Source organism: Melanaphis sacchari, unplaced genomic scaffold (genome assembly GCF_002803265.2).
Source record: "Melanaphis sacchari strain LSU unplaced genomic scaffold, SCAv2.0 Contig73_pilon_pilon, whole genome shotgun sequence".
NCBI classification, from domain to species: Eukaryota; Metazoa; Arthropoda; class Insecta; order Hemiptera; family Aphididae; genus Melanaphis; species Melanaphis sacchari.
In genome coordinates, this window is record NW_020271525.1 from 2,944,681 (window position 1) to 2,955,964 (window position 11,284).

At 27.8% G+C, this 11,284-nt stretch overlaps 1 protein-coding gene across 1 annotated transcript; it reads right to left on the bottom strand.

The window, feature by feature from the left end:
- Positions 1 to 194: 194 nt before the first annotated feature.
- LOC112600973 (sodium channel protein Nach-like) lies at positions 195 to 10,415 on the bottom strand. Its single transcript, XM_025348344.1, has 8 exons — positions 10,190 to 10,415; positions 3,368 to 3,571; positions 2,929 to 3,243; positions 2,503 to 2,683; positions 2,139 to 2,418; positions 1,567 to 1,623; positions 616 to 864; positions 195 to 316 (listed from the first exon to the last, which is right to left on the bottom strand). Exons 1-8 carry the CDS (start codon positions 10,408 to 10,410, stop codon positions 201 to 203), a joined length of 1,623 nt encoding a protein of 540 aa, XP_025204129.1. The 5' UTR covers positions 10,411 to 10,415; the 3' UTR covers positions 195 to 200.
- Positions 10,416 to 11,284: the final 869 nt, after the last annotated feature.

The following is an 11,284-nucleotide window of genomic DNA, read 5'->3' on the forward strand; positions in this document are numbered from 1 at the left end:
TTAATGGGTTTTTAGTAGGTGTCAACTAGCTATAGTGCTTGCTTGATAGTCGATATGCGCATGTTGAACTTATATAATTAAGGATAGGATGTGTTGAAAAATAAACACTAACCGTTATACAATACGTAAATACTGTTTGGATACGTTTATTAGTTTATTATAATGATACGTGTTTATACAATACATAGGTACCCTTTATACTATTTGTACAGTCTAATGAATTTGTTAACACATATTTTCAGCGTCCAATAAATGAATTCGGCTACACTCAATATGCTGAACCCCAAAAATAAGTTTGCAACACCGCCCAGCGCCACTGCAATATAAATAAATAAACTAAAATAATTGGAAACTTGATTAAACAGTGTATTGAATAAGTTCAATACTTGAATTGAGAGGGCGGAGTTTTTAAATTATTTTTTTCAAAATAATTTAGTGTACTCTTTCTTATATAATATCCTAATCGATATGACAATTTAAATTTTCTGGTAAGTACATTTTTTTTACACTTGCATCCCCCGTCTAATTATTTTTTACAATTCAAGTATTGACTTACTGTTCGTTGGTCAATGGTCAGTGCATACAGATATATACATATATTTCCTTTATACCCACCCAAAAGGTCGGTCCAAGCAAAAGTTATGTCCCTTTGATATTTTTTGGAACCCAAGTTTCCATATGCCACATCCAAGTAGCTGAACAACTTCCAAACAGAAGTTCTTTGATCCGGAGACGACTCCATCTCGATTTCATGCGTTGTCTCGTAACAAGTAGGTATGCACTGTGAACAATCCAAGGAATCGCGTATGAGTCGAGCCTCGAAACCAGGCGTTCCTTTGGGTGGTGTTAGCATTCTAATGTGACCTGCAAATCAAACTAGTGTTATGTATATAATTATAAATAAAAAACAGATAATTATTTGTATTACAGTAATAGAATAATTATTTGACTAGGTAGGTACACACTGTGTATTTAGATTAACTGGATATACATAATTTAAAAACAAATCACTTGCTTAACAAACTAAAGATTGTGTCGCCGAAAATTCTAATTTACAAACAAGAGAATCAAAATATGAAAATTGTTATGCTTAAAACTTCCAATCATCAGAGTTTGAATAAATACATAATTTACACATACATAATATGACCACACAAGAGTGGCATAATTAAAAAAAAAAATTTTATGATAAATTTCAACACCAATAATAATATTTTCTGTACATTATAGGGGTACCTAGGTAATTTAATATAATTATAAATTTAGATATTGTCACTATATCATTTAGGTATGTTATCACCTAATCGATAGTCTTTACTAATACTTGGATTAGAAAACAATAAAAAAGTGGAGGAATGTTAAAGTATAAAATAAATGTATTATTGATTAAGATATATTTTTAAAAGGGGCGTCGTTAAAATATTTTTGAAATAGAAGAAGTATCTATTCCATAACCCTGCGCACTCCATAATTCAAGTACTGTATAAAAAAATATTAGTGCATTAAAATATAATATTATAAACTTAGAATATAATTTACTCATTTACATAATTTATTTTTACTCACGAGTATTATGACTTATGCAAGGTAGATCTGGTATACCACACATCGGTTTCCCGTCATCTATAAAAAATAAATATACTTCTTTAACTATAATAATAATATTAACTTTAATTTTCAAATTAAAATCATAAAATCCAATAAAGGCTGTGCCATGTGCTGCCATTTACAAAAAGTGCCGCCGCATTGGTCGACTATCAAGTAGAATATGCGCACCTATTCAAATTAATAAATATAGTATACTGTGTTTCATACTTTCAAGTTAATTAATCAAATTAACTGTTCTTATGTTTGTATTTTTACTTTACATAGATCGCCCAATTCCATATGTAATATTCAATAATAAAAATTAAATTTGTTGATCATTACTAAATTACCAACTCCCTCAAGAAAATGAGTTTGAGGTTAATATCAAACAATTTTTAATTATTTTCTTACTTGACCTTCCATTGCTGATCTTAAACATACAGGTGCTGACAATTTTAGTGGCGCCAGACATTATAATTTATAATAGATAATATGCTACATCAGCGAAAGAGACCTAACCTATCCTTAGCCTATACCTACACTGCACATACCAGGTCTCATAAAAAAATACATGTGACAACCGCACGAGTATAAAATGAATTCCATACGGCACTGGATCAGACATGAACTCTGCGTGTACACGTGGTAAATGTACAATTCCCTTTCGTCTGGAAACACGCAGCCTCTCGTCGACACGCTTAGATCTTTTACTCGACTGCTGGTAACGGTTATCACTGGCGATATCATGATGTTCAGTCGTCGGCCCTCTTCAGACCTCAACCATATACCGTCTCCCGCGTTTGGAAACTGATATGATGTGTGGATCATGACCTATACATATTAATAATTATAAGATTAAATACGATTTGATGTTTTTATCCTCTTAAACGTTTATGCATTTCTCGTCATTCGTACCCTAGCACCGTCTTTATCACGCTGTCCCAAGCCCAACGATTCAGACATATTTGTTTTGTACAGAAACACTTCTAAACCCGTGACCGTACCTACGGCGGTGTTTCTCCTCAGTTGACATCCAGGATACATATAGTCGTCTTCTTCCACGATACCTTCGTTTTCCAGCACTTCAGAAAGAGGACTGTGAATGTATGTTGGTAAAATTATATTATATTTTGTGTTTATTAATTCATTATATTATAATTATTTATTAAATATTTACACTATAATAATTATATGCATCATATTTTACACCGCAGAGGGTTTTAAATCTTAACAGAGCCATTATTAAATGTAAAATCGAGTAAATACAGTTATATTAGTTTTGATTACAGCGTATGTATAATGAACTTATATATTATAATTTATTAGGTGATTCGCTCTTACCAATGTTTTCCTGCTTCGGAAGTCAGAGAATTGAATGAATAACAAAATCCTTCCTCAGTCCTCTGAAGTGAGAACGCTTCGCAACATGATATAATATCGCCATGCCATTTGCACCGACCAAATAGTTCATTACATGTTGGCAGTGTCGTCAACATAAAATCGGTCAAATTTATTTTACCAAACAAGGGCAATAAATGTTTGGACTTCTCTACATACTCTGCCATTCTAAAATAAGTTGGTTGTTGCATCGTTGATAAAGCGCTCATTATATACACTAGTTCAGTTTGCAATGTTACGTTGTCGATATTGATGTACCTACAGAATAATGGATATCTATTACATTAATATAACTACGATAATTTTTCGAAGTTTAAAGTTTTTATTATAAAGAAGCTTTTATTGATTGATATATATGTCGTATAGCTGATAATTTGATTACCTTGAAAAGTATTCAAGAGCTTTAGTCTTTTTAACCTTAATCGCCGGACAGATGGTAATTGAAGGGAATGGAAACTCGTACAAAGGTACATGGGTATCCTTAACTGCCAATTGTGTAGGCATGGAACGAAACTTGAGCCATAACTCGTTACCGATATAACATGCTGACAGTCCACAAATGGTCAACATTGTAATCCAAAAGATTCTGGAAACAAACTTGATGGAATAATATTAAGCAAAAAAACTTTAGTCATCGTAAACTAGTACAGTGCATATGGCTTCCGTATAACACAGCCATTTTAAAAATCGATTTCATTTGCTATTTCAAAGAAATATTTCTCGGTTATTAGTATTAAACTATTAAAAAGTTATTTTATCATAAGTTATTACTTTATAAGAAAAGTTAAAAAAAAAAAGTGGTAGGAATCTACAATATTTTATAATAGTATGTAATTATATAATGTATACTGAATAGGTTAACCAATCTATCCAATATAGCGTATACCAATGGCGTATAATAAAAGGAGGTAGATCTGAAAATAAACTAATCTATTGTCTATGAACGATGAAAAGCATTTTAGGTATTAATAATGCCTTAAAAAATATAGTATATGGGGATCATATCTCTATACGTACAGTTGGTTAACACTTTTTAGTTTTTAACACTAACTACAATATTTAATGTATATTCAAATAACTAGTAATTTGTCTTAATATAGTTATTTACTTTTTGTACAATAGGTATAAATAGATTTACAAATCTAATAAATTTTATTGAATAATTAAGTGATAAAATGTCGTGGTTTCTTTCAAAATGTTTACATTAATAATAGTATGTGTTAGTATTAGATGAAAATAGTTATCATGTTACGACAATAAATTATAACCGTGTATTGTATTGTTAATAATCAGTCAAATTAAAAATTATTAGCTTAAAATCAAAGTATATACCTATATCTACTGTTTAATTATATTAAATTTATGAATTATGGTACTTAATATATTTTAGACACAATAGTTTATAGGTACAAAAGTATTATCATTATCGGAACTTCAAAAATATTTTTTGAGCTAGTATAATATGTTAGTACCTATATAAGTACATGTTTTTGAGCTGGTTATAACATTTTTTTCTGATTGTTACAGTTGACATGGCAACCAAACAATAACTAAAATTATACAGATACCTTAATCGTTATTAGATTATTCTTAGTTTTATTACATCATTTATATCAATTATTTTCCTTTCGGTTTCGCGTTACAATCAAAATCGTTACACATTATTCAATGGTATTCTGTAAAGACGAGAAAATATCAATTAATTATTTTTTGTTTTGTTTATAATAAATTATATATCTGATTTTAAGTTTAGAAACTTGTTCTTAACCCTATACTGTGGTTACCCATTTGTCATATACTAATACAACGTTATACAAAGTGAAAACTATTTTAACTATTTAAGTATTAAGCTATCGTTTTTAAAATCAATACTGTGACATAGTAACATAGTAACATGCCTCAATATAATATTTAATTACTAAACTATATGTCACTTAATAAAAGAGTAGGTACCTTAGGTACCGTACCTATATATTTTACCTCCATAGCAGTAATAAAGACAAGAATTAAAATATGTTCTTACTATATCATTATAACGAACAAATTTATGTATAAAGCTGTTCATAAAAGACATCTAATATTCTTAAAAAGTTTTCTCTTTACTACTTACTATATTACCATATCATATGATAGAAATACTTCTAACTTGAATATTATAAACAACCATCATAAATACCTGTCTACTTACCTACATAACATTCATCAAACGGAAATTGTATGTTCAAATGTTGTTTCAAAAAGGATTTTACTATTCAATATTTAAATTATGCTACTATATTTTAGATATTAACTTAATAATAATTTTAGGAATGTTTATACTTTTATACATCACGATCATATATTTACGTGTTTAACATTTTTTAAAATATTCGTTTAACCATATACAATAAACAATTAACAACAAACATAAGACAATATGGACGCATGTAAATTCCACCAGTTTGTTTTTTTTACCTAAAAAAAAATGTAAATTCCACCGATACAATTTTTTCACCTGAAAAAAAATATAAATTCCACCGATACATTTTTATTATTATTTAGATTCGGGATTTACCCTTTTACATCTGTGATAAATTAATTAGTATTACAGTATAATATTTATAATATAAAATTATTAAACACGCAAAACAATAAAACAATAGTAACTAGTAAGTAATAATAATAATAAGTTACAATAGATAATAAGTACATCATCTATGTACAGATTTCTTATTTATACGTAAGTAATATATTTAAAATTTAGATACTTTTATCATTTTTTAAGCAAATTTAAAAAAAAATGTGTAATAATTAATAATGATCACTAATTAGTAGTTACTTATTTTACCATTGATGAAGTTAACATGTTTTCAGATCAAAAATACGTACCGATGACATTTACATTTTTTTTTTTCAAGTAAAAAAAACGTGCAGGTGAAATTTACATGTTTCAAATTCAACCCAAAAGTCGACTACCTATTAATCGATGAAATTTACAAACGCCCGACAATATGATATTTATTAAATTAATTAAAATTGATTCAGTTTTCAAAAAATGTATTGAAATATATTTACGATACAATTTAGTGGGTGAAGACGTATGAATTAAAAAAAAAAAAACTTTTTCATTTTATGTAAACATATTTTGTCACTTTTATAAGTTTTAAGTCGATATTTTCTTATTTATATTTTAATTATGTTAAAATGTTAAGTGATAATAATTATTTACTATACATTTTATCCCATTATCACTTTATTTCAGTAACCGTAAATCTTTTCACACTCTTTTTTTGAGTTATTTTTATACACTGTAAATGAAAAGACAGTATTATGTATTCTAATATTCTATATAGTTTGCTCCGTTTATGATCACGTTTATCACATTAGGCATTCTCTATAAACGCGATCCAAATTCTAAACATATTCTCATTTTTTAATAATGTGTGAATTATTTTAGAATAATAAATTTAAAAAACACATCGCTGTAAAACCGAATGGAATTTAAATGTATTGTTTAATGTATGGAAGGCGATTGTATAGAATATTAAAACTGATGTTATATCGGGAGTGTATAATATATTAGAGTCTATAAATGTGTTAGGGATTTTTATTCACGCTAAATCTAAAAATAAAACTTAATAGTTTACAGAATATCACTATAATTTTATGAACTTATAACTCATATTTATTATTATAATGTATATAACATCTAATAATATATATTCTAACGTATAAAATTAACTTAAATCTGCCGAACGATCCCTCTTATTTTGCCGTAAAACAATTAAATTTGCGTCACGGAAGTTGAACACAATATGTGTAAGGAAGCACAAATATTATACCATATTTCAAACAATATAAAAAACATGTATATATAAAATCGTTAAGTTTTGCCATTTAAATCTGACGATAACGGCATGACTGTCAAAGTAATACCTAACTATGTAAACGTTAAATAGAAATTGTTGTGATTTTTAAAACCATTACATTAATTTTAATTTGAAACTTTTGAAATAAAATATTAATTTCGCGACAGTTGTAAAGTGAAAAAATTTACTAATTGTTTGAAGTTGAATAAATATACCATATTAAAAAAACGATATGAAGTGTTCTCTATATAGCAAATACTTACCTGAATTGTATTATACTATACACCTAATATATTCTAGGATAGATAATTTAAATAATTAATTTTGTTGAATTCATTTATTAATTGTTATTGAAATATTAATGCTCGGTATACGGTCATTTAATACGTTGTAAGAGTTGAATAGAAGGGTACTTAAATATTCAATAGTCAACAGTCATTGCTTGAACGGCTCAGACATCAAATATATAGTGACCTATATGGCTATATAATATTATATATTATTATGACATTGGTCATTGGTCCATTAAATTTATTTTATCAATCAAAATATGTTTATTCATACATCATATACAAATATATAATATTATATATTGAGTATATTACACACAACTTATGATATGATTGGCTTTTTATTGATGGATTTCGATTTAAAATTACGTAAAAATATATATATTTGTGTAGCTATTAATTTAATTATGGTTATGGCCTGTATGCATACTTATATAAGCTAATGAAAGTTATAACAATAATACAATATAGGTATGCAAGTTATTTTTTTGCTGTGGTAATTTATCAAGACGACGAACTGTTTTATTGGCCTGTCTAGCGATTATAACATATATATATTATGCGTGTGGATAAATTCAAAAACATAATTAATATATTATTAATACATATACTATAATTCAAAAGGTATTTATGACTTTAAAAACTAAAAAAAAATCTAACATGACGTTATAAATTGCGTTAAAAGTTGTGTTTTTCATTAAAAATTAAAAATTAAACTAAGTATCTTCATGTTTTATATTTCCTGCACCTGCACATTTGTTGTAATGTTAATTATCATACTTACCTATGAGTAATAGATTTTAGCAAATGCATATTATTATTTTTTTAGTAAGATATAACAATAAGGTGCAAATTCGTTTCATACTTTCCTAATGTCGTATAAGAAATTTAATTTTGCTAATTAATAGATAATTTCTAGTGCTGTATTATTAATTTTGGTGTTTTTAAGTGCATATTAAAGCTCTAAAATATAATTTTTTAGTACTATAACTTCCGAGCTCTGATACTAGGTATTGTCTACGTATGTAAAAGTAAGTTCATGACACGCTGCTTGTGTAACGTGAGTAACGAATCTATTCGTATGGTAAATCGGAGAACACATTTTTTTTAAATTTTCTATGATCTAAAATTACCTAAAATATAATATAATATAGAATTTCCTTAAAAATTATTAATTGTTTCTACATCATACCAGACGAATGAATGATTTAGACTGCAGTATAATGCACACCTAAAAAAATAGCTGTAAATTTCATAAATAATATCTTTATTCTACGTATAATATTATATGCATAGATATAATATCGTGCTATACGTCTTACTCGTTATAGGAGACATTTCTGGACAATTTTCTCTATGGAAAAAAATAATAAAAAAGATAAAGAGGAAGGAAAACAAAAAATTGAGTTTGGCCATTGACTTACAATATAAATAATCATACGAGTATACCAGAGACGTAATCAATGAGGGTGTTTTCAAACTCTCCTTTCATTAAAAAAAAAAAAGAAAACTAAGTTTTAAAAATAGAATTGTTTATTATTATAATAGTACCTGTAGTTAAAATATAATAATGATTTGTAAATCCTAATAGATACCTATCTATATATACTTTTTAATGGTATAATAAATACCTTTAACAATTACCTGTTATTTTTGAAAATATATAGTTATTAAATTAAGAAAACATTATTTCATGCCTTTATTAAATATTATTACCTTTAAATAAGTTGGTCTTTATTAGATTATTATATACATTTGCCAAATTTCAGCTACACAAAACATGCAAGTTATAATTTATCTGTTGATTGTGAAGTAAATTATTCTTGTTTGTGTAGACAAAATCGAGATAAAATAATTTTTGCCCTCTTAACGAATTCCTACAGAGTATATTCCTGTCAAACGCATTCATGAGAGTACATAGAATTTTATTTAATTTACTATATTATCGTGTTTTTGTTATTCAAATTTTAACATCATATTTTACACATGGTGACCGTTTATATTAATTATTATTATTACATGTAACATAAATCACATAATGTTTTTCGTACATAAATGTTTTGCAAATTGTATATTATATTATATTCAATATTGTGTTCATACATAAATATGTACATAACTCCAATCTCTACTTTCAGCTAATGTCAAGCTTGAAGAGCGCGCGTAATGGTAATTTAAAAAGTAAACACAGTTTTGAAAATAAACAGTATTAATAAAGTTTATACAAATATAATATTATAGGTGGCGCACAACAATGTGTAATAATGATAAAAATTATGATGCAAACAAATAACTATTATAACATCATCATTTATATGTATAATAATTATTTATTTATTTTTGTATTAATGTATATTTTTGATTTGATAAAAAAAAAAATAAAATGTAATGCATAAGTTCATGTGATCATTAAATTTGTTAACTTATAACTCTCATAAATTTGTAACTCATTTTCCTTATTATTTTTTGTCGTTTCAAAAAATAATATTTCAGAATTGTAACTTATAAGTATATACAAGATAGCCACATACAATTTGAAGTAAATAATAATTAATTAATATATAAGTAGGATTTTTTAAAACCATAGAAAATTTGAATCTAAAAATCATTTTATTTTTTAATAGGTGACTGTTTTAGTAGGTATTAACTGTTTAGTTAAAGAAATTCTAAATTTACTCCACAGTTACCTCAGTATAAGGTTACTAGAGACGTTATTCGAATTAGAATAAATTGTATTCAAAAATAATAAAATAATAATAATATTTTTTTACAAATATACATATTATAATATGGAGGTGGTCTAATATGTCTCCTCATTTTTAAAATATACTATTAGAAGGACTACGTCACTGAGTGATGGCTTATAGAATATTTTATCAACACAAATTTATAAATGACTATAAATGTATCAAATTTCATAATCTGAAGCTGAACATTTTTCAAAACATGTTAATGCTACCATATTATATCATAATATAGTGGACAATTCGTTCTAAAGCTAGACCAATTTGATTAAATATATTATATTATTAATTTATTATTCTATTGTAATAACAAACGACTCACTTCTCCAGCAGACTGGCTTTGGATATGTATCGCATTCCGTGCACCGTGCTGTGGCTGGTGTACTCGTCGATTAGTACGCACGACGATTTCGCAACGGTTGTCCCTCGGTCGAGAGACAACTGTTTGGCCATCGGTGACATTCTCGGCAAGAAGTTCCGTCGTACCGTGTTCCATCTCTGGACGCCACCGCCATCATTCGACAACATCGCGTTCGCCTGCATGAACCCGCGCTAGGGGTAAGTACTATCGAAAAATATATAATACTATTATATTTCTTCGGCCCCGTAAATATCGAACTAATTCGAATGTATAGTTTACAATAATATGCGAATAACTATTATTTAGCCACTCGGACAGACCGTTAGACAAATGTGTGTTCTATGACAAAGTCCCACACGGCGGATCTCTGAGCGCTCTGGGTGAATTTTGCGACGGTTAAAAATTAGCTCGAATCTTATGGAATGATGAGCGTGTTCGATTGATAATGAAAACATGAAATGCGTAATAATAATGAGCGTCCGACGATTTTCCTCGCCCGCTGAGAATATATCGCCACCCGCGTATAATCAATGTGTACGAGCAAAGGATTGTTTTTCATTCCGCATGCGATTACACTTGAAGTGCTATATGCCACACAGGTATAGGCACAGCGTTTCGTATATAATATTATTGTGTGTATATCAGTCTCTGGCAGCTGCCTCGATGACGACCCAAGTCGTTCTATAGCCGTGGCTGTTTAGTGGTACACACACACACACACACACACACACATTTATATATATATATATAATAGCTATAAGGGGGTACACGTATTTTATCGAGGCTCATTATTTATAATTTACTTCTTTCCGTTTCGATTTTTTTCTTTATTATTATTATTATTCTACAGCTCATAAATGGGGCTACCATCAGAGTTATATAGATACCTAGGTATTTTAATGCTATAATGGTTTTTTTCTTGTACATATTGGTATAATACCTCAGACTATATTATACCAACTACTGCAGCAGTGTTTGCATACAATTATTTCACGCAAAGACGACGGCCGCCGTCATTATACATATTATATTATGCTACACGCCTGTATTGTAATA

Bases quoted from the DNA above. Each gene is read 5' to 3' on its own strand.
- LOC112600973 (XM_025348344.1), bottom strand. From the start codon at position 10,410: ATGCAGGCGAACGCGATGTTGTCGAATGATGGCGGTGGCGTCCAGAGA. The intron at 1,624-2,138 runs GTATGTGCAGTG...TATTTTTTATAG, and splicing joins GTATTTTTTTATGAGACCTG to ATGACGGGAAACCGATGTGT. The intron at 865-1,566 runs GTGAGTAAAAAT...TTTGATTTGCAG, and splicing joins TTGCATAAGTCATAATACTC to GTCACATTAGAATGCTAACA.